General features: G+C 39.8%; 2 protein-coding genes across 9 annotated transcripts in view; one reads left to right on the forward strand and one right to left on the reverse strand.

Moving 5' to 3' along the window:
- The window catches only part of RAP1GDS1 (Rap1 GTPase-GDP dissociation stimulator 1), a 95,713-nt gene extending 70,736 nt beyond the window's left edge, over positions 1-24,977 (forward strand). For 6 of the 7 annotated variants that reach the window (XM_084519386.1, XM_084519388.1, XM_084519390.1 and 3 more), the window contains 10 exons: positions 7,002-7,130; positions 9,546-9,671; positions 12,773-12,916; positions 13,189-13,320; positions 13,733-13,867; positions 15,376-15,501; positions 16,777-16,916; positions 19,092-19,218; positions 20,561-20,689; positions 24,307-24,977. In XM_084519386.1, coding sequence (XP_084375512.1) covers positions 7,002-7,130; positions 9,546-9,671; positions 12,773-12,916; positions 13,189-13,320; positions 13,733-13,867; positions 15,376-15,501; positions 16,777-16,916; positions 19,092-19,218; positions 20,561-20,689; positions 24,307-24,434 — 1,316 coding nt within the window. In that variant the 3' untranslated portion in view covers positions 24,435-24,977. Of the gene's footprint in view, positions 1-3,608; positions 3,676-7,001; positions 7,131-9,545; positions 9,672-12,772; positions 12,917-13,188; positions 13,321-13,732; positions 13,868-15,375; positions 15,502-16,776; positions 16,917-19,091; positions 19,219-20,560; positions 20,690-24,306 lie in introns of all 7 variants that reach the window. The other variant, XM_084519391.1, reaches the window with a different exon arrangement.
- Positions 16,265-27,672, reverse strand: part of TSPAN5 (tetraspanin 5) — an 85,735-nt gene continuing 74,327 nt past the window's right edge. The window contains exons 9-13 of one of the 2 annotated variants that reach the window (XM_084519398.1): positions 23,216-24,141; positions 22,091-22,266; positions 21,034-21,149; positions 18,984-19,390; positions 16,265-17,758 (exon numbers count right to left, since the gene is read on the reverse strand). The gene's annotated coding sequence lies outside the window, so the exon portion shown is untranslated. Of the gene's footprint in view, positions 17,759-18,983; positions 19,391-21,033; positions 21,150-22,090; positions 24,142-27,672 lie in introns of both variants that reach the window. The other variant, XM_084519399.1, reaches the window with a different exon arrangement.

Here is a 27,672-nt window from a genome sequence, read left to right on the forward strand (position 1 = left end):
TTGTTTACAGTACTTCTGCCTTCTTCACCAAATAACAACTTCCTAGCTCCTTTATTTCATATGGTTTTCAGGAACTTTTTTGCTTGATGTCTGTGTGTCACATTTTTTTCTGAATTTTATAGAATTAACTCCATATTTTCTTTATTTGTTAATTTTTTTTGGAGCAAATAGATTTTCTCACCTATAAACTGCCACAATCCTCTGCATTAAGACTAATAAGCATCCACTATATTTGGTAGCACAAGACAGACCAGTCCCAAAGAGCTGTATAGAGATACTGCATCAATTTTGCTTCAGTGGCCAAGCTCCTAGCAAATCTTCCCTAGATAAACTAAAGATAAATCTCCAAGATAACAGTTGAACTGTTAAGAACATTGAGTAAATGACTTATCCCATCTAGTAAGATAGCTTATTCTGATGCAATCAATAAAGCAGTTATATAGATCAGTGTCAACTAGGAGGATTCACTAGCTGCTCTCTACTCTGCTAAATGACATCTTCTCACCTCACACGAACTAACAAACTGATGCAATGCTCGCAGGATCTACTGAAGTGGTGTCAGAAGTGAGAAACAATCCCAGCTCCTGATTTTGGCTGCAGACCACTGCTCTGTCCCACCACCACGTCAGGGAGGAGTGCTGGGGACTTTCCAAATCCTCACTTTCGGTCCATGTACCTGGTGGTCTCTGTAAAGGACCTTTCTGTAGGCACCCAGCACCCATGGCTATGCTGTATATTCTCTGGTCCTGTAGTTCTGCTGTGGCCAGTGAGTCTGCCCTCCAGCTGTGGCAACCACTGAATTAAAGTCTGAATTAAACAAACAAACAAGCAAAAAGATAGAGTTTTAAGAAGAAAACTCAGGAGCATGTGCGTGGTGAGACAGGTAGTTGGCCTGCCTTGCCAGAATTGTTTTAAGAGCCATAGGTACAGCTGTAGCACGGTTGTGAACTGCTCTGAAAATACTACCTGCAAACCATATTATGTGTTCAGTACGACAGTCTGTGTCAAATGTAAGCCTGAGAAAAGTGCTTACTTCCACGTATTGCAGCATCAGGTGGATCATATGCTGAGTAAATGCAGTTCTCTCCTGACCTGTTAAAGAAGCAAACTCAGGTTGCCCTGACAGTGAATTGTATGCACAGATTAACAAATACTATTTTCAGGATTTACATGCAAAAACTCAATCCCACATTACTTACGAAGAAGATAAACACTGTATTGGTTTTACTGAGAGATGAGAAGTATGAGATTCCATCCTAGAGCCCCAGATTGCTTTGCCTGTAGTTATGGAAACAAATTGGGCAAAAATAAAAAAGAATACTGGAAGCATGAGAAGGAAGTGTTTCAGTCTTTGAAATAGCACTTCTACCTTCTGTTTTATTGTTTCTCTAATCTTTCCCTGCTTAGCATGCTATGAAACAAAGTTGCAGGTGGGGACTTTGAAGATTCCTTTACCACTTTTAATGACTCACACTCTTTCAAGTTGCACTAGCTATCCCCATAAGGATGATTACAGTGTATTTGGTTTAGTTGTGTTTAATTATCTGTGAACACCCTAATATTTTCTAATTCTTAGCATTTTATGAGCAAAGGGCATATAAATTGTTTATTTGATTCTAAACAGCTCACTATTCTCAGTCTACTAATTGCCCTCTTTTTCAAGTAGTGACTACTTTATTTTTAATAGCTATAAACTACCTTTTTATTTTTATTTTTATTTTTTTTTAAACATTAGAGACTCATTCTAGAGTGCTTCGTGTTTTTGAATTAGCACAGGGCATTTACCACACATGAATTTTACAAAAATGGCAACTAAAGCGCAGCTACAGGTAATATTTTCTTTTCCTAACCAGAGCAAATTAGCATTCCTGTATCTTGTGCTAGTTCTGGACGCTCAGCTTGCAATTGTAACTCCATTCATAACGTTGTTGTCTAAGCTTTAAAACTGAGATTTCCTTTGTAAGGTTCTTGTGCCATCTGCTCATGTTCTGGAATTATTTTTGCCTGCTGTCTCTCAATCCTTTTGCTTCCCTGGTATCTTATCATTTCATTAGGTGCTACAATGTTAACAGAACAAACTTGGCTTTAGCATCTCTTCCTGTTCTTTTAAGCTTTAAAAAAAAAAAAAAAAAAAAGTGTTTATTTTTAATTGCATTGCTAGAAATCAGAGGGATGTTTTATGGGATGCATCCCTTTGTCTTCAGTCTAGGATTATCTTGACCCTGTCTGTCTTAATCGTATTTTAATGCCTGTTTTCAGTCAGACTCAAATAGCTCATCCCTGCTTTCCATTATTAGTTCATAAAATGCCAAGTTGCAGGTACGGCTAGGAATGAGACAAGCATGTTTGTGAACGTCTTTGCTCGTGGCATAATTTCTGTAAAGAAGCAAGTCTTGACAAAAGCCTGTAGCAACTATTTCTTTGTCAAGCCATGCAAACTTTCTGTAGGGAACAGAGCAACTGTGCTTTAAAACAGCTGTTTTGGCACCCTTTGATGTGATCAGTGTGTTGTTATACTTCTCCCATTCTGAAGACATATTGGTACGTACAGTCTCTATGTAGCTACGAATCTGCTGAAAAGCAAGGGACAAAGCAGGCTTGGATAAAGAGTGAAAAACTAATAATTAATAAAACTAATAATCACATGCAAATAGTCACGTAAAAGAGCTAGTGACATGAGTAGTTATTCTGCAGATCTCATAATCCTGTGACCTAAGACTATTTGCAAGTTAATGGGATCAGTCTATAAGGTAGCTAATTGTCTCTCTTGAGACTTACAAAACAAATCACAAAAGCATTTTTAAATGGATGGAAGAACTAGGTCAATTGGATTCTTAGGTAGTCAAGTTGTAGATCAGAAGTCAACTGGACACAGTATGCATGTATATGTATTTACGTATGAATATATAAAGAAAGTCTGTTTATAGATTACTTTCTCATCTCATTTCATATTAAACTTTAGTCTGTCAAAGTTGTCTTTTTCATTCAGTGCCTTTGTAAAATGCAAAATTACGATGTTAAATCATACAACTGCCAAGCTTTTCTTATTCTCACAAAACTCTTAGTGACTGGAATGAGTGTTGGGGACTGTCTTGCATTGTTTACCATCTACAGAAGCTACACAAGGACTGAAAGGGAGATTTATGGTACCATGATCATGGTCTAATAGCAGTATTTCAACGTTTCCTTCTAAGACTTACCTTTGCTAATTTTCATGCTTGCCGTGGTTTTTGTTTCATTTACATCACAGCTAAAAATGTTTAGCATGCTTTCAAGTCCTAAATATACTTAAATGCAAAGTAACATAAAGCATGTAAAAGCAGATAAAAAGTATGTTTGTTTTTTCTTAACGATAGTGAGGTATGTTATATGATGATTTAACATAGATGTGGGGGTCACAAGCAGTTGTGTTTTTGTTTTTTTTTTTTTTAGGGTATGAATTTATGTCACCAATTTGTAGAAAACATTAGTGATATAATCACTGTTACTGATAAAACACAAAATGACTAGCTGTTTTCTGAAATTCTGTCCAAAATCAAACAGCCTAAATCAGCATTTTGAATTCAAATGCCCCCAATAAAGTTCTCAATTTGGGATATTCTCCTCAGATCTTACTCTTTGGAGTTTCCATGTGTGTCACCGAAGGACATGGAGCCATTGAAATTCAAGTTTTAGGTAGGTAATTATTTGTGCTGGCGCATGTATTGATTGCCTTTTATCTACCTGTATATGCATCTGTGCAGCATCACTATCAGTGCTTTTCAGCCCCGAGAGAACACGGAGGCGTCTAACTAGCGCAACATTTGATAGCAGCGTAAAATTTGAGAGTTTCTTTTCTAGTTTTAAGTCAGAAATTCAGAAGAGGCATTCGGTTTTTCATGCTTCCCATTCACTATGCACCAAGTTCTGCTTAGGAAGCTGGTAGGAATGTTGTTTCATCCTGGGACATGATGTTGCCGGGCCTCGTGGTTTCATTTAGCCCTGCATCAGGCAACTTCTTGTAGGATGGATTCATATTTCCCCTGTGACTGTCTCCTGCTCTAATAGGGCCCTAGCACTTCATGCAGTGAAGGGTTGACATTACGCAGTTATTCCAGGTTACCCAGGCCGTGCTCTTTCACAGGAGAGCCTGAGAGCTGCTGCTGGTCCCTGTTCTGCAGGCTGAACCATTCCAATGTTTTTCATTTTTCCAAACTAAAAGGTGCTGCAGGTCTCCATACCAGTGAGAAGCCTATTGCTTTTCTCCCCAAACTTCATGCTAAACTCATTTACCTCAGGGCATCACATAGGGGCAAAATTCAGATGAGAGAATCTTTGTTAAAGATGTCTACAATTTCCCCCTAGCATCACTTTCCTTTTTTTTTTTTTTTTTTTTTTTTCTTTAAGCAATGTGAAAGAAAATATTTCATCAGGAAAATGCAGTTTTTGCAAGTTTACCCTTTAATAGAATTTGCTCTTGCATTTAATAGAGAAAGAGCCTCCTATTGGTGATAACAACAGATATAAAAAACAAATTCAGAATTTGTATGGGAAGCCCAGGCTTAATTATGGCCAACAGCTGCTGGCGGCCTTACATTTTTGAAGGTTTTGCCTCCTGTGCAGCTTTGTGACTCACAGGGTTGTCCTATCTTTGTCAGAGGAGAAAATACATCCTGCTTACCGCAGCTAAGGCATTGATACAGTGCCTGGATTTTCCCTTGCTGACGATTCTTTATATCCCATTCCTGCACTAGGCCATTCCTGTGCTCAGGTACACTCCTACACCAGGGAAATAACTCTGGTATGGAGTCAGATGCAACATCTGACTTTTAAACCAGTGCAATTACTCTTTCGTGGTATATTTTCTTCTTCCTTTTTTCCTGTTAGGGATTTCTAGAGTCCCTTAAAGCAATGCACTCTTGAACAACATATCCTTCCATTTAGCTCTTAAGATTCCTTTTTTTCTTTCAGGGTTGGATATAGTTTCCCTTTTTCCACTCATCTTTTCCTCCAGACTTTTTGTATCTATTGTGTTAAGAGAAAGACAGCAGAAAAAAGCACTGCTCGAAGTACAGAGTTTGTGTTTCTGGTGTCAGAATGCTTTGCCAAGTGGAGCCCATAGAGATTACTCAAAGAGATTCTCTCTTTGTCCATTAGAGTTGGATGAAGTGATTTTAGAGTGACTAAAGGCATAGTCTAGTAACAAAACAACTTCTTTCCACATAATTTTCTATGGCATTTGTGGTTTGTGTCTTTGTTCTCCTACTCTCCATGACTACCAATTTTCCTTCGGCATTTTTAAGTGTCTGCAGGGGACAATCACAAATCAAGGAGAAAAACAGATTATTTACCAGTAACTTGAGTTCTCCTACACAATCATTTTCTCCAAAGAACCATTCCAGCTCCCCCCCCCCTCGCCCCCCCCCCCCCAAGTTTCTCTATTAAGACGTAGATGTTTCAGTTTGGGACGAAGTAGGAGGGCATTGTAGTGACTCACACATCTGCTGGAGGTAAAATGGCATTCAATGCATGCGCTAGTGCAATTTGTACTTACCTGAAATTTGACAACTTCAACAGCTCTTTGATGTCTGAGATGGTGTTCTCATAAATCTCTCTAAAGACCATGAATCTGTGGAAGAGGTAATACCCCCAGCCCACCCTCCCACCCCCCAAAAAAAAGGAAAATTCAGTTACTGGTAAGTAATACAGTTTTATTAAAGACATCAAGCCATAAGGATTCCTGTTCATTCCCAATAACCTGTAATAACTGCAACATTTACTTATTTAGTGCATCAAATTGATGATTATTCAAAAAGCATTTTTACTAAATATAAATGAACTAAACATTCCAAAATCTTTTCATAATTTTAATTACATGAAAATTTGAAATGCATTCGGCAGAATCTTGAAGGCAAAGACGTTTCTGAGAGCATGAGATGATACAGTTGTAAGATATTTTTATCTCCCTATAAAAATTGCAATTTCTATGGCTCTGATTCCACAGATGTTAAAAACTTCAACTGATTTCAGCTGCTCAGAATGAATTCCTTAAATAATAATAATAATAATAATTCCCCCTGTAGGGCTTGATCCAAAGCTAAATGAAGTAATAGAATTCTTTTGAATTCACTGGGCTTTGGATCCTTATCTTTTGAGTCTATAACATTTAAACGTAGCTAAAGTGCTTAGAAATAAAGGAAGAAAGATGCTTAGGAAAACTACTTAACATCTGGTGTGTTCATGTCTGCTTCATTCTATTCAACTGTGAAACAATGTTTTTCTTCTTTGCTATGTTATAGGTAAAATGTGTAAGAGAAAATATGGTTATAAATACTCCTTTAAAACAATCATGTTTCTGCCTAACTATCAAAGCACCTTTCTATTTGCAGACATCTAGGAGCAATAACTTTCTTACTTGTAAATACTATAAACTTTCATCCTATGCAAGAAATTATCAGAATGGCTTCTAAGGACTTTTCTTAAACCTTCCATTTTTTTTGTCTTTATTAAACTTTCTTTTTTCTCAAGCTCCTCATAATCTACATTGTGACTTCCTGTGTTTATAAAACTTTTCATGTTTATTTCAGTACCAGTTTATATTCATTCTACTTTTAATTTTCCAGTTTTGATCTTTAAGAGATAACAGTATATAGAACCACGCTCTTAGATAAATAAGTTTTTCACTGATGTAGTTTTGTTTGATTTCAGTCAGCTAGTCTCAGTCAGCTAAGAACCAAACCCAACATATATTAGGAACCACAAAAGGACCAGTAGCTGCATAATTCACAATACCTAACTACCAGAGCAGGAGGGAATATTTCAGGGAAGGTGTCCCATTGCCAAGGGAAGGGGGAATTCTGAGTCCATATCCTGTGTCTGGACCAGATCCTAGTGTAGAGGAGACAGCCATTTTAATGCTGCTTAGGCTAGAAGTTGCTTTGTGTGAAAAATGCTTTTTTGATTTAAAGAATACTACTACACACAGAAATACTAACTCATTGTTATACTTTCTTTTTATGTAGATACCCTGCAGTCGCAGCTTATCAATATGGGTGTTATTCCTACGTTAGTGAAATTGTTGGGTATTCATTGCCAAAATGCAGCTCTGACAGAGATGTGCCTTGTTGCTTTTGGCAATTTAGCAGAACTTGGTAAGTCCGCAATATTAATCTCAAATTTACATCCAATTTTCTTAAAGTTAAATATTAAGAATAACAAAAGTCTTGCACTGATGCTTCTTCCATTCCTTCTGGTATATTCAAAATTTAAAGCGAGCAATTTCTGCTTATCTCTAAAACCCATAGTTGTCTCTTTCCCTCAGTAACTTAAATTTATTTGGGTACTTAGTACACCTTATGTTTTATGTTAATGTTCTTCAATGCAACTGGGCACATTTTAAATCACCAACAGCATTTCCTGAGCAGTATTTCCTACTTACAGTGAATTATTTATTAATAATATAAATAATATATCCTGGTGCAGCTCCACAACATTGTATCAGAATTAAATTGGGCTCATGGAAATCACTGAATGAAACTGAGACAGGCACAGTTTGTAAATCTGCCTGTACAATATTCTTTTAGGTGTTGACTTTTAACATGTAGTAGACTAAATACTTGCATATATAAATCACGAACAGTACCAAGCTAGAGATGGTATTTTTAAAAAGTTTACTTACAACTTCATTTAAATTGAAGTTTGTGATCATGCTTTGATCCAGAGCCTTTGCAATTGCATTGATTTTCATTGGTAAATGAAAACTAAGTGTTTCTAACTAACCAGCTGGTTATTAGGTCCTGCGTTTTATCACCTGTGTTTTAAATCAGTGTTGTTCTTTTGCTAACCTATTTTGTGGAATTCTAGTCCTCTTATTTTTTATTTATTTACTTATTTACTCTGGAGCGTAATAATATAGCAGTTAGGATCATCATCCTGAATTTCAAAGGACATTCAGCAATTCAAAATGTGAAAAATGTATCTTTGAGTTAGTACTATTTGGAGGCCTGGAATTATTTAAAGCAACGTATGTTCATAGTTTTCAAGGCCAGAGGGAATATTATGTCCTCATCTACGCTAGTCTGATCACACACATAATACCTTTATTCACAGGAGGCAAGTTTGCATAATAAAACAACAACAGAAAGACTCATCATAATAGCACTAAAGAAATGAGTAGATCAGAGATCTTCAAGATAGGCACTGTGTCTATCTGTCTGCACAGGAGAAAGCGTAATACAACTCATTTACTAGAAGTCCATACGGATATTAAATACAATAAATGGTATCTTTGCTGAGAATGCCATTTCCTTTCCCTGTTTGGGAAGAGCCAGCACTGCCCAGCTGACCAAAAAGAGCCATGAGAAAGAAGCTCAACGGCAGCCACTTCCCTTCCTGCTCCTGGGTGGTGAAAAATAATGCTTGTTCTATGAGATTGGCACAAAATTAATTCAGCTTGTAATACTTTAATCTCCCTTAAGCAAAAGCTTAGTCGATCACATTGTAACTGTAATATTTTATTTTTGCCTTATAACTTCAGGGAGTTTTATTGTTAGGTTGTCATCTTTCATCACTTAGAAAAGACAACTGCAATGCACAGATCCCTTGAGAAACATTAAATGAAAGTTATTCTGTGTCAAAGCAGGGCAAAAACCCAATAGAGAGTAGTAGCTGTGCTTTTATAAATACTGGAAAGGTCAAAAATCCACTTAGAATATGCTACCCGATCTTACATATAGAGAGAGAAAACAACAATAGGATGTATGGAAAAGGGGCTGGGTCAGTCTGCAGTTCCTGCTTGTTCCCAGTCCTTGGTCAATTCTACGTTAAAATAATCCCTAACGATCCATTAGAGCAGTAGCAAAGGTGCTGGAAGGTTTTTTAACTACAGATGGTCCTCAGGAGGTGGCAACTGGAGAATGCAGAACACCAGTCCTACCATCTGCATCCCCTGTAAAACTGCCAGTGAAGAAGAATAAGATGCAGGTGATGGAGGAGGAGATGCTTTTGTTGAATCCACGATGTGTGAAGAACCATTATCTGCTGGCTAACCTCCTCGTAGCAAGCTAGCCTGTCTGCAAAGCTGCCCTGTGTGATCTGTGCAGTATGAAACAGCCATGCACAGATCTCAAAGGAAAAGTCACCATTGCAAAACCATGTAAAAATTTTAAAGCTTTCAGTATGACTCTTCATCTCTCCCATGAAAAATGCAGTATATAATCTGTGATTCTTCCTGTTAAGCTGAGGGTAATCAAAGACTTAAAATCTATTTTCATAACGTTACTGTTTCTATAGCTACCTTTACATTCTCTGGGGCAGAAACAGCCCCAACAGCCTTGATCATAAATATAGATATTTTTTTAACAGTCTTAATCATAATTAAGTCAGTACATTTGTTTAGAAGCATTAGACATTTTTCTTTTCATTTAGTGACAAGCGCGAGTCTATTGTTCTTGTCTGTGAAGAGCACTATTAATCATCTTACTGAATAAACACGGTAACAGAGAGAAAATAGTTCTACTTTTTGATTTGTTTACTTGATATGGTTTTGTTTTTTTTTTTCTTCACAGAGTCAAGTAAAGAGCAGTTTGCCTACACAAACATTGCTGAAGAGCTTGTGAAACTGTTCAAGAAACAAATAGAGCATGATAAAAAAGAGATGATCTTTGAAGTTCTGGCTCCCCTGGCAGAAAACGGTGAGAATTTTAATTTTAATCTTACAGTATTTTTTAATACCAAAATGCTATAAAGGAAAGGCTATTGTTGTCTCTTTTAGGGACTAAAGGCGGAGTAACTGGCTGCTTTGTTCGGAAGTTTGCATGGTTGATCCTTGTGATGACAGTTTCAGATGAAGCGAATGTCAATTGTCTGAGCACATGATGGGGGGCCTACAAGTTGTTGATGCTGATTCCACCTCTGATTCGCTTTCTGTATGATTATGTTACATTTGATTTCCCCGTAACAGCAGTGGGAATATTAAAAGCAGCTTTTTAGAGGATTTCACAGTATTTTCTAGACAAATGTGAATATCAAAGATGCCCATAAGAGCTTTGATATAATTTTCTAATGATAGATGCTAGGAAATATGTAGTAACTATCACACCTCTGCTTCATATTAATGTACAATAATAATGAAGCACTATCTTGTAGAACTGTTAAGTGTTATGCTCGCCTTCAGCACCATATTCTTCTCCTATATTTTGAGCACAGTCCATTTGATTGAAAAGTTACATTTTAGACTCAGTGGAGCTTATTATTGGTAGTTACTTCTCTAAAGTAGCCAGCAGATTTATCTGTGAAATGAGGAGAACTCACTTTTCCCCTCAAAGCTCACAAGAGGCTGTTGTAGTTCTGTAATCCCTGAGGAACAACAGGAAGAGCACGACGATCGGCTAAAGTGTTCATAGCCCATTACAGCACCAAAAAGTCAGCCACTACATCATTTCCTGGGATCTCAGAGCCACCAACAGTTTCATGTCCTATGGAAGTATTTTTACAAGGGGCAAGCTAATTGCAGAGCTAAGACAGGATGCTCTCTGCTTACTATTCATAGAGAGATCATTTAAATTTAATTGGGGGGTTTGGTGGAATATATTACTATTAGCCCCGGGAGACCTAGGTCCGTTGTCTGGTTTGAGCAGTGAATGACAGGATGTGTGCAGGATCATCCCTGCAGGATGTTCCTTCAGAAGGACCTCTGTGTGGTTTGTATAATCTACCATCTGCCCTTAAGGGAAACTAAAAAATGAGTTAACCTGTGGAGCTAGTTCTGGCCTGAAGTGGGAAGCAGCTCAGTATGAAGACAGCACAGTGTTTGATGGCTCTTTACTTTGTTTTCATCACCTCAATATTAAAATTTCTTTAAATGGAATAAATCTTAGAATGGTAGATTCTGAAGATTTAAGTCTCATCCTACTCTTTTCAACGTCTATCTGTTTTACATAGTATAAATCAAGATAAATCTTGACTTCAATTTAAAGAAGTGGTAATGTCTATTCTCAGCAGTTATTTTGTCTTTTATTGTAAATGATATGTGAAACAGGATTCCTCTCTTCAGTTCTAAAAATGTGCATTTTGCCAAAATCTATTCATTTATTATATAACAACTAGCATGCAGCTCTAAAATTGTTCCATCCTTGGAGACTGATGCAGAATCGGGTCCAACATTGTGTGAGCTTCACATATCTCAGTTCAAATGCTTAATTTTTCTCTGCGTTTTATGGTCACAGTAAACTTTGATGGGTTTACTGCTGCTGAACATAACTCAGCCACTGGCACGTTACAAGGTAGTCAGCTGAACTCTGTCACTGTGCATTCAAGGCATGTTTAAAGGGAGTGAGTTCACTGTGCTGGTACCGTTTAGGTGCTTTTCACCGTAGATCATTGGCAATAGGCCAGCAGGCAAAAACATCTAAATGAACAATTTGCAGAATGGATTTGGGGGGAGTTGCCTTGTTTGTTTGGTGTGGGAGGTATTTTAGTTCGTTTTGTTCTGTTTTTAAGGACCCTGGTGCAGCAATTTATCTTTCAAATCACAGCGACCTGATGTTCCGCAACTTTTTAAGGGCCTCAGTGCAAAAGTACCTATTTAAAAACAAATCCCAGTTGAATATTTTGTGTTCCCTAACAAAGTTCATGAGAAGGCCAGCTGCTTTGAGAGGAACCATTTCGGTCAGGCAAAAAGCCTGGCAACAGCAGTAAATGGAGAGAATCAGACACATCCTTCACCAGAGGTGCGACATCTCCTCACCCAATTGTCGCTTGTGGAAAAAAAAATGCATCCACGGCTTTGGCCTTAAAATGTTTTTAAACTTGGGCTAAACTCCTTACTGTTAAAACACCATCTCATGCAAAAAAACTATGCACTATCCATTTGTTTGGACATTTCTGCAGAGCTTCTTTTGTCTAAAGTTGGTATGAAAAAACTACCAGAATCACTTTCATGGAACAAAAAGAGGTGACACAGCATCAGGCAACCTGCCATCCCCTCTTAACAGAAAAGGAAATTAGGCATGTAAAAGAGGAGATGCCCAGCTCCAGTCGCAGGGGGAAAAAAAGGTGTTAAAAATTGTGTTGCAGAGACAGAAAATGTTGCTTCCAAATCCTTCCTATTTCACCACCTGAATAACACATTCATCACCTTCTCTGTTGAGCCTTATTGCTAATAACTAAGCATCGAGTTTGCTGTATCAGTGTTCAGGTTTTCTCCAATCACAACAAATTTCTCTCCCAGCCCAGCCTGCTGGATTTGGCCTTACTGTACTCCTCCTGCAGCCTTTTCAACAAAGGCCGAAACCTTGGCTCAGCTGAAAGAAATAGGTGATTAATTGCTCTGAAATTTCATCAAAAAGTTTTGTATTTGATATTTGCGTGTCTGTGGGAAGTCAGTAGTTCTTCTGTGGACGAAATAGAAGGTGAGACGTTAGGTTTGTTCTGCAGCACACTCCAAAGTCTTCGGAGATCCCAAACGCAGCACAGCCCTTATGAGCATGCTGTGTAAGGACTGAGATGCCAGATGTTTTCTGCAGATAAATTTGCTCATTTTTGAGAACAGAAGAGCAGCCCCACACTGCTTCACAGTGTGTAGACGTGGTCTAAAGGCAGTCCAGAGCTGGGGGAGCACCTGGTAGATGAGCAGTGATGGAAGTTGACCCTGAGAACCTACAATAATTAAGTTGCACTGACGAGCTGTCAGTGAAACACTTGGCATTGTTACATGTTTGCTGTCCTGCATGCAGGTACAATAGATGTGTTTAAACTCATAATGTTGACTCCTCCTCTCCATGCTGTTCTTCAGATGTCATTAAACTGCAGCTGGTTGAAGCAGGCTTGGTGGAGTGCTTGCTTGAGATTGTCCAGAAGACTGTGGATAGTGACAAAGAGGATGATGTTGCAGAGCTTAAAACAGCTTCAGATCTTATGGTTTTATTATTGCTTGGAGGTAAGTACAGTGTAAGTACAGTTTACCTTCTGCAAAGCAACAGCAGACACCTGTATGCCATTTGGCTGCTGAAGTTTACTATTTATTAAACTATTTTTTAAATAACCTAAAGGACCTGCCATTTAACATATAGTAGGTCAGATTTTGTCTCTCGTCTGATTGCAGGACTGAATAAATTGTAGTGAAGCCAGCAGAACTTGACACATAAAAATAGAAGAATTTTCCCTAACATTTTTTTGGCTTGCTGACAAAGCTTTGGCTTTTTATTCCAGATGAATCCATGCAAAAGTTATTTGAAGGAGGAAAAGGCAGCGTGTTCCAAAGAGTGCTTTCATGGATTCCTTCCAATAGCCATCAGCTACAGCTTGCAGGAGCATTGGCTATTGCAAATTTTGCCAGAAATGGTAAGACTATGCTATAGTATCTTACATGTATTTATTTGTGCCTTTCTGTCATGCTACATCTGTACAGAGAAAGTGTGTGCAGTGTTAAAGCTGGTATGAAGCTATACGGCACCATTGGTAGTTTTATACTTTAAAATCCCAGAAAGTGTTAAGGCTGCTTTAAAAATAATAATTAAAATAAACCTTTCACATTTGTGATAGGTGTATAGATTTCTGCATTCTTCAGTTTCTCATATCACTGTTCTAAATTTGTCATGAGCACTGTAACCCCCCATTGACGACGGTGGTCAAATTCTCTAGCAGTAAGATCTAGAAAGGAGCAGGGAAGTGACACTTCTGTTCTTAAAAAGCTCAAATAAAAATCTTAGCAATATTCTTTCACTCACAAGTGACATGGTCTCATCTTGCACAGACGGAAACTGCATCCATATGGTGGATAATGGCATAGTTCAGAAGCTGATGGATCTGCTAGACAGACATGTCGAGGACGGAAACGTAACTGTGCAGCACGCAGCCCTGAGTGCGCTCAGAAACCTGGCGATTCCTGGTAAGCCTCCCTTTGCATTGCTAATTGCACCAATGTGAAATTCTGCTCTCTCCCTGCAAGCCCCAGGGGCTGAGAGTGGGACATTTCTGGAGGAGGCCAGCCTGCTGCTTTTCATTCAGGCCCATAAATGCTTTTGTAGTTTTTGCACAGCAGCTGCAGCCAGCAGTTTTAAATAAATCACCGACCCATCAGCCATCCTTTGGCCACTCTGAACCCACAGTATCACCCCCCACCAAGGAAAGGGCAGCTTTGTGGTAAGCAGGGAGCTGAGGCCTCAGATAGGATTTCTCAAACCCTTCCATGCAGAGCTCTGCATTTTTTTCATTTGGGGTTCTCTTCCACAGCTGAGGGTCCCCAGCAGACAGCAGTGCCCAAATTGCTGAAGCACTGCATCTCCCTGTTGACTCCTAGAGCTTTGACAGTTCAGAAGTTAGAGCTGGAGCTGAACTGTTGGAATAGCCAACCTGTTCCAGTTGGTTACTGTTTGTAGGCAATGAACTGAATGCTAATTTTGTCATTTTTATAACTCCACTTGTGTGAGTTTTGATTACCCAACTGTAAAAGACAGAGTACCTGCACATAAAAACAAAACAAGCCTATAATAATTATATATGCTTTCTAGTACAAGGCCACAAAATAAGCCTTTTATCCATTTAACCTCATTTTACTATTTTCAGTCTTCACAAAGAGTAATTTTCTAAAAATGATTGTGTGTACATACTAAACCCATGCAGCTTTAGTGGCATGCCACTTGCTTATATTTCTTGGGCAGTTCTGTTAACTTCCATTTTTTGGAAAGCTTCCCTGTAGCCTATGCTCGGGGATGTCAGCCAGAGACCAAAACAAGATTTAATGGATATTGTTACAGAAAAATGAGCAAGGAATAATTGGCCCCGTGATGAACTGCTTGTTAAACACTACTTTGAATATGAAAGTAGTATTTTTTCCTAAGTACAGTATTGGACCCATGGAAGTGGAGAACTTAAGACTAGTGGAAGGGATGAAGGACAGCTTGCGGGGGCCTTACCAGGACTCCAGACATGTCAGGCCACAGTGTTTTTTGTGTAAAGTATTGGGACTGGGTATGAGGTTGCTCTGCTAATTGGATGCTTTAGTTTCTTTCTCTATGAGAAACACAAGAGTGTTGTTGGGTATCAGAGATGTTTCCACATATTTTGGGGCACAGGTAAGCTCTAGCCTGGGCTTCTGCTTGGTGCATTTTGTGGAGGACTCCTTTCCTAGCCAAGGTGGAGAAGTCCAGCCTTCAGTTCATGGTCAGGGTGAACGCTGGAGATTAGGCGTGCATGCTGGGACAAAGCACTGCATTTCATACCTGCGTCTTAGCAACCCCAACGTTTTTCTAAAACACAGCATTGTCAGCACACGCTGTCTGTGTTCACGAGCTATTTTTCAAATGGTGTCTTAAAAATTGCATCAAGATTGTCTTGGAAATAAATTGCACCTTCCAGAAATGTTCTTGAGATCGTTCCTGTTCTTTATTCATGCAGTTGTAAATAAGGCTAAGATGCTATCAGCTGGCGTTGCAGAAGCAGTATTGAAATTTCTCAGATCGGAGATGCCCCCTGTTCAATTCAAGCTGCTGGGAACATTAAGAATGTTAATAGATGCACAAGGTAAAAATAAGCTGTTCTCTATGTTAAGTAATTCTCTTTGGTTCAGTCTATGATATAATGCTAGGAGAGAAGGGAAGCAGAGGGGGTTTTTTATTGTTTGTTTTTTTTTGTTGTTGTTGCTGTTGTTCTTTTTAATTTTAAGCCTGAAGCCTTAGAATAAACCTAATACATATGCAAAGGGAGAGAAAAATGTGGGTTGACTTTTTTTTTCAGCACTCCTAAATTGACTACTCGGGACCCTCAGAATAGGTGTCAAATGCTTGTTTACTTTTGTACTTCAGAACTCTCCTACACTGTCACATTATGAGTATGCGTTGAGGCGTGGGAGTTTGAAGCTACCACTCCAGCTTTGCTGTTCACTTGCTGCATTTTCTAGCTGTACCTAGCTTCTTGGAGCACGCTAATGCGCTTGCTAATTGATAAGCTGCAGTTTCAAAAGGAGCAAGCACCTTTCAGTTCTGCCTCTTGTTCTGTACCTAAGATCTGTATTTATGAAATTAGACAGCTAAAAAAAAAAGTTATTAATGAGATAATTAGCCAAGTATTTATTTTTGACCTAGTAGAGCAGATTTTTTTCAAAAGCTCCCTTGTAGTTCTAGCATAGCTATTAGATGTGAGGTAGAAATTCATTGAAGAAACTTATGCAACTTTAACATCTTGTGGTTTAACCCGGTTGGCAGCTAAGCACCACGCAGCCGTTTGCTCAGTCTCCCCCCTCCCTCTCTGGGATGGGGGAGAGAAACAGGACAGTGAAGCCTGTGAGTTGAGATAAAGACAGTTTATTAAGACAGGAAAATAATAATAATGATAGTACAACTAACAGTAATATGTACAAAATAAGTGATACATAATGCAATTGCCCAGCCTAACCCCGAGCAGCCGGCCCCCTACCCCAGCTAGCCACCCCTATATATTGTTCAGCATGACCCCCGATGGTGTGGGATACCCCTATGGCCAGTTTGGATCATGGTCCTGGGTCTGTCCCCTCACAGCTCCTGCTGCACCCCCAGCCTGCCCGCTGGCAGGACAGAGCGAGGAGCTGAAAAGTCCTTGGCATTTTTATTTTTATTTTTTGGTTATGAGTGTTTTTGGTATTTTGTTTCCATTTTGGCTTTACTTGCTTCCATGCAACCTCAACTTTTCACACTGTTAGCTCAAGCTGGCAAAGTTCGCCTTCAACTCCTTCTAGTTAGTGACTTTCAGCTTATTTTTCTAACACTTGCTTTAAAAAAATGACAACTTCTCTGTTGTGTTGTTGGCTCCGGCAACGTGTAGCAGAAGCAGCTGAACAGCTGGGAAAAAATGCAAAGCTGGTGGAACGGTTGGTGGAGTGGTGTGAAGCCAAGGATCACGCAGGTGTGATGGGAGAGTCGAACAGACTACTGTCTGCACTTATACGACACAGCAAATCAAAAGTAAGTGGTGAAAATTTCAGCTTTTAAGCACAGTTACCTCTGCACTTCGTATCATTAGTAGCCAAGGCCTCTGGTACACAATCTTTCTAGAAAGCCAGGCTGCTTTCACAGAATCACAGACCTGTAGGGGTTGGAAGGGACCTCGAAAGATCATTGGGTCCAACCCCCCTGCCAAAGCAGATTTCTCAGAGCAGGCTGCCCAGGTAGGCGTCCAGACAGACCTTTATTCATATGTTACATCCTCTCTGCCTCCAGGACCTGCCCGTCAGACTCGAGCATCAGGTTTACACAGTCACTGGAACTATATAGGTAAAAAACATAGAAACAAAGCAAAACAGTCGGAGAGTTGCAGGCCAATTAAAGAACATTGTTAGGGTGAATGTGGCTCAGTCTTAACCCATTTGAATTTGCGTTGTATCCTGTAGAAGTTCAGCATGCCAGATTTTCTACTTTATGATGATATATGTAAGGAGTCATTGCATTCAATTGTTGTTATCTTTCTATATAGATAGTTATTAAATAGGCATTCACAGAATGACTATTAGAAGAAAATGTAGAGCTGAGAAGGTGGTTTTATTTTTTGGTGGTTTTTTTTAATGCTTTTACTGCCCTCTAGGTTTGGTTATGGGTACAACTGGTTCTTTACTGCACACTAATTTGAATTCATTTTTTTATTTAAAAGTATTTCAGCTAGTATTTAGAAAGGCAGTGGTAGTTTAGGAACCTTAGGTCCCATTTTAAAAAATGGAGTCGGTACTTGTCTGTTAAACCACACTGGTACTGAACCTGGACGCTGTCATCTCTTACCTGCTTGGTACTGCCTTTTGGAGGGTGATGTTCACCTATAAAATCATTAAAATTTTCATGTCAGGGCATATAGCCAAAATTCTCCACCAACTCAAGCAGAAATTAGCAGTTCCCAGAGAATTCGAGGAAGTCTCAAAACCTCTTTGGATTTCTACCAGAAAAATCACAAATAGGAAGAAGCATCACTGCAAGTAAGGAAAAGTATAAATATATATGTATATATTTTTTTATATATGCATAGATTTTATATATATGTATTTCTATCTATATACATAGACTTGTATATATTATGTCATTCAGAAAAGAATAAGTTTTTTAAGTGTTAAATTCATGAGTCATTCAGCTGTGACTTGCACCACAAGCATCAATATGATAACTAAAAGGATTTCAGTTTTCAAGGTTATGATCATATTGTGTCTGGTTCCCTGCACAAAGAATGTCTCTGCATAGTCTGTGCAAGCACTGGCACGTAAGTCATTCTAAACACATGTAGCAGTTGATGAGTTTTGGCTTGTGGTTGGTGTTTAGAGGGGATGTATCCTTTGAATGGAAATTCAACACTATCTTTAAAAATTTAAACTAGATTCTTATTCCAAGAAATAACTATTTAATTGTTAGTTATTATTAATAATATTCATAAATACTATATAAATCATAAATGTAAAAATAATATTTAATGACAAACATAATAGAAATAAATAATAAATATAAGTATATAATTTATATGAATATTCTATAAAATTTAAAAATGAATATTAGCTATTATATTAGTTATTATTAGTTATAACTATTATAACTTTGCACCCTCAGAACAAATAAATAGTTAAAAAAATATATATTTTATATATAAAAAATATATATATTATATATTTATATATATTATATATATAATATAATATATATATATATAATATATATATTTTTATATATATTAATATATATATATATATTTGGACTGTTGCCCTTTAGCATGCAAAGTTACCTGACTTTCAGTCAGTATTTTGCAAGTATTTTTGCTGTGAAAAATATATATTTCACATATAACTGTGAAAACTTACTTAAATTAGGTGCAAACTAACTTTTTAATGATCATGTACAGGTAAATCAAAGACCTCAAACACCATAAATGGTTAAGTGGCACAGTTTGACAGGTCCATTTTATAATTAGAGTAATTACAGATAATTAGGCTTATGTATTATGTATATGTACATTTATGTATAAAGTTCTTCAGTGTGCATATAACCAATGAGCAGCCTTACCTGGAGACAACACAGCATTGGTGACAGATTTGTTATTTAACAGTTTGTGTGCAATGCAGAATCTTCTTTTTTTTTTTTTTTTTTTATTTTCTATACCATTTCTTTTAGGATGTCATTAGGACCATTGTACAGAGCGGTGGCATCAAGCATTTAGTAACCATGGCGACCAGCGAACATGTAATAATGCAAAACGAAGCTCTCGTTGCGCTGGCACTAATAGCAGCTTTAGAGTTAGGTGAGTATCCCAGAGGTTAACTCCGCCTGCGTTCTTCTGAGCCTGGGCCCATGAGAATTGCCCAGGGGCAGTCGTGCGAGCGTCTCTTGCAATGTGGAGCAGGCTGCTTCTTCCACCAGCTGCTTCTTCCACCAGCCTTTCGGCAGCACAGAAATACATGGCAAGTCATGCACTGACAAACAGGAAATAAGGTTAAGCAGAAAACTGGAGTTTGCTCGTGATACAGTTCCTATTCTATTATTCTGGTAGGTAAACACAATCTAGAACACCCTCTAACAGATTTCAGATTTGGGGTAAAACCCCAAAGGCTAACTGTTTTAGAGTGGAGACTGTATGACCTAGGTCTGTGTGCACTGGGATGGTTAATCCCCTTTTGAGAGAGCTTATCAAAGTAAAGCTTTCACTTGCCTAATCTGTGAGAGCTGAAGAATACATATGGAGGTGGATGATGCCCCCAAATGTCTTTATTATTATTAAATTCCACAGAAATAGATGCAAGAGTTGCCATATGAAGGCAGAGATGAGTACATATCTTGACCTGCCTTTGTAATACTTCAGCTTACCAAACAAAGAAAGGGAAATGCCCACTGGGGGCTTTATTTATCCTGTTTGCTTGCTTGTTAACTAAGATGATGATCTGAACAAGCAACATTTACGTATTTTTGTTCTTGATTTCATCTCTTGTCATTGTGCACTAGCAGAATGCTACTTTCAACTTCCCAATCGCTGCCGATGCATCGGGGAATTGTTTTGTTTTAATTGAAAGGAAAAATGCTTGTAATTACATGACACTTCTAACCCTTGTCTTATATTCAGACATTTAAAGGTTCTGAGGCTGAATTCAGTACATTAATGTTTCTTAGAAAACTACAGAGGAAATAACTCATATTCTGATTTTGCAAAGCTTTTCATGGTCTTAATGGATCTCTCTCTCTACCATGGAGTCAAGAATTACACTGCCTGTATTTAAGTTAAACAAAGTTTTCAAAAGCAATTCAGGCAGTGAAAGTCTTGAAAGCTTAAATATTGCAGGTGTTGGCTTAAACAGCTAGAAAGCCAGGCAGATTTTCCATCAGCTCACTGCACATTTAAGATTGGATTTTATTATTAAACTGTGTAATTGTCCTTTCAAGCAGTTAAGCTATTTTGCATTTTTATAGCAAGAGCTGTGATTCCTATCAGCACACCATCTGATACGTGCTTCAGTTTTATGCCAGTGAGCTAGGTACCACAGCACCAATTCCACTACAGTGGGAGATCCATGTTTCAGTAAGCGGCTAAAACACTGAAGTATCAAACCAAGCGGCACTTCCAGGTTTACAAGTTTTCACTTGTGTTTCAGTCACTGCTGAAAAGGACCTTGAAAACGCTCAGCTCGTTCAGATTCTACACAGACTGCTCTCAGATGACAGGAGTGCTCCAGAAATAAAATACAACTCCATGGTGCTGATCTGTGCCCTTATAGGATCTGGTGAGTATTCAGGAGGGGGTGCTTTTCTAAGAGATTTTTATTATAAATTTTTTGTGACCTGAACTTGGAGCACATGCAAATGCACTCAGTCTTTGTTTCTGTTCACAAGGAATGTACACAGAATACTTTGATTTACTGTGACACTTTAGTGTCAAGAAAAAGGCTATTAACTCAGTTTAGGATATTAACTGCCAAAATTGGATTCAAGCTTCTGCAGTTTGCAGATAGCTCCTGGAAGTTTGAGCTATCTGCAAGTTTTACAGGAGAATAACAAAAACCACCTTTAACTGTACAGTGTCAGGCTCTCTGTGCAAACATGCAGATAACAAGAACTTAATTCTTACCTTTAGCTGTAAGCTCCCTGTAATCGATGGGTGATGGCTGTTTTTTGGGTTTTGGTTTTCTTTCTTCAAGTAAAATTAGGTGGAAGAGAAGTTTGCAAGGCACCTCCTTTAAATTCCTACAATAACAGTAGAAAGTTAAAAAAGAAAAAAAAAAAAGAATACTTACAGGGACACAAGTGAGCACTTCGTACAGCACATAGGCTGGCATCCTGCTCACTGACCTTGCTAGGAAGTGTCCTTCCCTTGGCAGCCTTCACGTGCTCTGAGCACAACGGTTTGTGGTTATTTTGAAAGATGAGCAGGCTGTGCTCTAACACGTGCCAGGGCTGGACACTAAACTCTCTTCTTTCTGAGGTAACCCTCTGGCAATGGTCAGATTGCTTTGAGGATAGTGAAGGAGCAGGCTATGGCTTGCAATGCAACTTCACACCTCTGCATGGACAAAGAGGGAGGGGAGAAATGGAGCAAAGTATCATGAAGAAGTTTGATCGCCAGCTGAGGATTCAAGAAGTGGACAAGTTTCTTTCACTCAGTCCTTCAAAAACTATTTACTCTATGGAAGGAGACCAAATTTCATGTGAGAAAAAAAATCAGAAATTTACAAACACCTAAGGGACAAGGAACTGCATTAAGTGCAGAAAGGTAGGAAGTCGGTACATGTTCAGTACCCATCTCTGCACATGGCTTGATGAGTGTGAAACAGCTGAAGATTTGCCAGAGATGAGTTCACAGCAATTCAGCTGAATTGATTAAAACATTATAGCTACATCCATGCTGTTCATGCTGTCTGTAACCAAAGCTGCTTTTCCTATATAGAGTTCACCATGCCAGCTGCAGGGCTGGTGAACCCATATGTTCATGGTTGCCCGTGCATCCATGCTAGTGACTGCTGTATTACTGACATCTTAAAGGAACTAATACATAGTTTTTAGAGCAATACATACATCTCACTGTACAAAAAAGGGTGCTCAAAGCTTCCTAACAAGCCTCAGCTCCCACTAAGCATTTGCTTTAATGCTAAGACACAGCATTTAGGTTTTACTCACGGCCCTCTTACCTTAAGCCATTTTGTGCTTGGAGTCGTCCATCCATTTTAGAGCAGAAGCCCTTCTGCAGAGGTTCCCTCAGCCTCAGTGCAGTGCTTTTGTGATGGTCCCATTGCTTCCTACTAAAAACATCAGCCTCAGAAATTCTGCTCGACACTTGCATTTTCACTTCCCTGAGTCTTGTCACCTGCAAGATGGACAGCATTACTTAAGGTCACATAACCATCTCTATTTCACTAGAGTAAGGAGCGGTCTTCCCTGATTTTTTTTTCAGTGACTTATCCAGCTGGCAGAGCTCAGCCACCACACTACAAGTTTTACATAGACAAGAGGCATCTTAGCATTCTCCCAGACAGCAGACAGCACATCACTGCAATACACAGCTGTAAGTTAGGGCTCAGCACTTGGCTGACCCAGTGGCCAGCCTCCCTTCTTGATGATCAGACCTATGTAACAACAGCCAGTACATAAAAACAGTAACTGAGCAACCCTAATATTAGCTTTTAATCCCCCCCACCACCTGATTTTTAACCAGGGGAGGCAGGCAGTGCAATCACAAAGTTTACTCTCCATGCATGAGAAAATACGAAATCCATTTCTTCCAGCCCTGCTGCCTCTAACATTTCTGCCACCATCCCTGCACAATGAGTATTTATGTTTACAAGTTCCCATGTTCTACTGTAAACAGAGCCATAGTTCCACAACAGCTAGAAAGTGGTTGTCTTGGTTTTAATTATTGGGAAGTTTAATTCTCCAGGGCCTGCTGTTACTATCCTTCATTACAGGGTATCTGGCATCATATTTAACTTGATACTACTAACAGCTGTGCTTTAGCAGTAAATACACATGTATAAAAGGGATTTTTTTGCCATCTGGAAGTTGATGTTGCAACTGAAAGAATGGCTGGAAAGAGGGAATAAGCAAGACAACAAAAAATGGAAACGTAACCTAAGGACTAAGCAAAAGCAGAGCATTCCTAGCTAGCAGTCACGTCTGTGTGAGGGTCCAGCAATCTGGATTCTGAGCACAACCGATCAGCCACAGTAAGTCACAGCGAGCTCCTGAGAGGTAGTTCAGTAACATCTGCTTAAAGACGATGCTATCTTAGAAGTAGAAAGAGGAAGGAAAGCACTTACATGCTATAAGCACTCCGAGAGCTTTGCTGACACTACCCTCTATAACTCAGTTCCCAGGTGCACGGCCGTGTGAGTGCTCCTAGCTCCCACACAGCAGGGGATAAACTGAAAGAAAACTGAAAACTTGTGAACAAGAAAGTTGGCAGGGAAAACAAATGGACAAAGCGTGCTTTTCTGTCCAGAGGAAAAGCAGTAAATATGCATAGCTGATCTGAAACAGATGGTTGGGATTCCTCCCGGGAAGCTCAGGGATGAGGCCCCCCAGCAGCACCTGGGAAACAAAAAAAATACCTGTAGGTGTTTGCTGCTGAGTGAGAGTTCACCAGAATGGACTAAGCAGGGCATGAAACACCACCAGCTGCTTTGGCTCTTCACTGTGGGATGCCTGAACACAGGGCTCCAGGTAAATGCTCCGCATTGTATTTTTTTTGTGAATTGCACTGTCTGGGTCGTTTCCGACCTGTCCTTACTGACACAGCGTACAATCAAGGATCAGACTGGCAGCACAGTGCCACACTTGGAAGTCAAACACAAACGCTGTACACACCTGCACAGCTCAGTGCAGTGCCCGACGTGTTTTACTGTCACGGTCAGAGCTGAACCACAGCTGTGCAGCACCCAAGCAGTGACACAGCCAGTAAGGAAATCCCTCACCCTCCTCACACTCCCCCACAAGCAACCAGAGCTGATTTACTACAGGTGAGCTATGCAGCAAACCCTCCAGGCACCCTCATTCACTTCATCAGACCAGTTTAAGTAATAAAGCAGAAAAATACTCCATTAGAAAACAAACACTTCCTAAGCATCTCTTTTGGAGGACTTACCAGGTGGATCTTTGTGACTGCCAGGCAGCAGCTTCAGCCTTCACCTCTACCTGAAGTCGGTGGAGCCTGGGCATGCCCTAGGCCCAGGGAGTTCTCTCCATCCTCAAAAGCAAATGAGAACAGTAAATGCAAAGCCCATGAGTACACACACCTGTGTGTGTATGCATGTACACCAGGGACTCCCTAAGTGCCTCACACCCACCCAGCTTTGCTGTTCTCTCGCCCGTCTCATACCCAGCACCATTTCTTTTACTTTCTTTTTTCCAGAACCTCTCCAAAAGGAAGTGCAGAGCATGGCATTTCTAGAAGTCGTATCAAAACTCCGCAGCCATGAGAACAAAACTGTTGCCCAGCAGGCCTCGCTAACAGAGCAGAGACTTGCTGTAGAAAGCTGAGGAAGGTCTCTTGTTTTCAGTGCATCCCATCACAGATTCCACCTTTGTCCTTCGTCCTGCTGCCGCTCCTGCTATGTTTTCCACTGTATCACTTGTGCATGCGTGTAATGTTCCCACACAAATTGATGAACTGCTGTAGGTACCCGTCCAAAAAAAGGTTTCTAAAAATTCATAGGTGGTGTTAACATGAACCTGTCTCCACTCGTAACTGTTCTACTCGTATTCTTGTTGCTTGGGCCACATAGTAGAATGTGCATGTTGTAGTCCTATGATGATGTAAAAGTGGTACTACATGACGACTCTCTCCTCACAGCCCCTAACCGCGTAACAATGTACTACTAAATTAGGGACAATACAAGATGCAGCAAGTCCAGGCTAGTGTGCTGACTGTAGGATTAAGAAGTAAATCTAGCTCCATTTTTGGTGCTCTGGAGACGCAGGTTTGGATGCAATGTACTGCTGCTCATTCACTGGTCTTGCCTATTAATGTCAAACTCGTGGTACCTAGAGGTAACAAATAAAAATTTCAGTGCTCTCACTTTATCCTGTGGTTTGTCCTTTTCCGTATTCACCCAGAGAAGCTGAGGCCACACCAGCAGGCACTGGTGAGGAGCCCTTCTCGTTCCTGGCTCTGGCCCCTGCTCAATCACTGCCTTTCAGCTCCAAGAATACAAAGGAAACAATTCCAGCCACTTCCACTGCATACACTGCTGTGCACAGAGGCACTGTGTGGTTTAACAACTGGGGGTTTTCACAGGAGCACACTATACAGTCCTTATCCCATAAAGCCACATGGGTACAAGTGCTGCTAGGTTTGCTTCAGGCTGGGCGTTTTTCTGTTGCAGTGTTTTGTTTTTGCAGATGGATTTTTAAAGGCCTATCTTGCAGCAGCTTTTCAAGAGAACCCCATTAATAAGTGAGAAACGCAGCGTGCAAGTCTTCCCTTTCTCCTCTCCTAGGTAAAGGAGTTGGGGAATTGCTGGTTTAAGCACCCTACCTCACAGCTGCTCCTCTGTAGGATTTGTGACGACGGCAGCGAGCAGACCAGCAGACAGCTGTTTGGCAAAACAGGGAGCGGTGGGGATAGCAGTTTCCAGCAAGCCTCCACATGCTATTTGTGACTGTATGATACCATTGCCATCTTGATGATGCCTTGAGTGATTGCACAAAGATTGTATGATCTGTAACACTGTGAAGAGAATTCAGTTCTCCCAGTGCTAAAGTGGCAGCATCAGGAGTCTCAGGCTTGTTAATCAGCCCAAGGGAAACCTAGAGGCCAAGCTATCCATGTGATCCCATGCCACATGGTTGCAAAACACTGCTTTCAACCTTTCCAAATTCACTTCCCAGCTCCGTGAAACCACTGGCTATCCCATACTGCGATGGGAAGATGCCATTCATGACAGGAAAGGAATTACGTACAGAAGCTAAGTATGAAAAGAAGCTGGACACTTCCTTCATATAGTCAATATAAGATCTGAGACCATACCAAAAACCCCAAACTTAGCAGATGCTACAGGAGTATTCACACAACAGATCAAATTCCACATCCATTTAAACTAGTGCCAGGAACTAAGTGGCAACACAGTAAAGTTGGAAAAATAGTAATAAAAAAGCCTGGTACCAACTGTACACAGCCTCTTATTTAAAAAAAATAAAATGCAAAACACCACCAACATAGATCTGTAGACACAGGCCAGGATCCCATGACACGAGGCTCTCAATAACACAGACCCTCTGCACTGGTGAATGTAGCCCACACACTTACAACCACTGTTCACAACAGACCCACGTGAGACCCAAGTTTCTGTATTTATTACAGAAATAATTTTCCTTGATTTCAATGAATTCCAAAATACCAGTTATCAATGGCTTACCTGATTCTAGAAAGAGATTCTTCATGCCTTTTGACACCTGTATAAACTGCAAATACTCACACGAGCAGGCCGTAACAAAGCCGTGATGAGTCCCATTCAGCTGCTTGTCTAACTGGAGCTCAGGTTAAGCATCAAACCTATCTCTGTCACTGAATTTTTATTAGGGGTACCTAATATGACCACTATGACAGCAAGCGTAAAGGCCAACAGGCCTTTAATTTTCAGATGGTTTCCCCGGGCAGAATATCAAGGCATTTAAACTTCTAGATAGAACTTGTGCTAAGTCTATATACCGAAGGAAAGTCTGCACAAAGATGGTTTTATGTCATGGCAGAAGGTAAATGAAGACACTGTGTGTCCACACAAATGCATGCTCTAGCCTGCAGGTCATTTCGATGTAGCTGATAAATCATTTATCCTCTTAGCCTCTTTTAGTCAGACAAACAGGATCTGAGGACATTATCACCGTGTGCATTTCACTACTCACTTGACTGAAGTCAACTGAATGGAAACTGCTGATGACAGTTCGGCTGTTTACTAGATAGATTACAACTAAGCAGTTTGAAATCTGCTTTTTATGGCAACAATGCCAGACTTTTCACTTGCCTATTGCTGCAGCAAGCCAAGCTCAAACAGCCCACAGCTGCCACGCTGTGTAGGGCCAGCAGTGCCCGGCTGGCATGCTCCACTCCTTTGCACCTGCAGGGCTCCCGTGAGACTCAGCAGCACAGCAGCACGGAAAACCAAGAGCACATGCAAGAGTTTACATTTCACAACATGGAAATAGAGGGAAAGGTCTCTCTTTGTATGAGGCACAAACTCCCAACAAAACAGGTTTTGGATCCAAAGGACCAATGGTCAAATGAGACCACGAGACCCAGTAAGGGTCACTTGTTTCAAAGGTCCCAGAAATGGTAACTGGTCACGTCAGGAAACAACATACAAGTTCACACAGAATACAGGCAGCTACTCCTCATCTCCCCTTCAGTTTTTTATATATGAACACCACACCTATCGCATGTTAACAAAATTTAGGCAATGTCCTGGACTTGGCTTCTTTTTGGTTGACTTCTCCAAGCACCCCTCGCCCTGGTCTCCACATTTGCATTCTTACTTTGCCCGAAGTCATTTCCATAAGTGAAGATTTATGTACATGCCTGATATACACAAAAGGCATTTGACTTCAGTTTGGATATAAAGATGTGCTTTTAAATCAGTCACAGTGGTGCTTTGCAGACAAAGCAGTAGGTACAGATGGGGATGGACGGTTAATACAGGGCAGATGTCAGGCTGAGGGGCAAAATTAGCTGCAAATCTGAAATTTGTTTCCACAGGGAAAACAAGGCAGGCTCATAATAAGC

This window comes from Aythya ferina, assembly GCF_964211825.1.
Source record: "Aythya ferina genome assembly, chromosome: 4".
Lineage (NCBI taxonomy): Eukaryota > Metazoa > Chordata > Aves > Anseriformes > Anatidae > Aythya > Aythya ferina.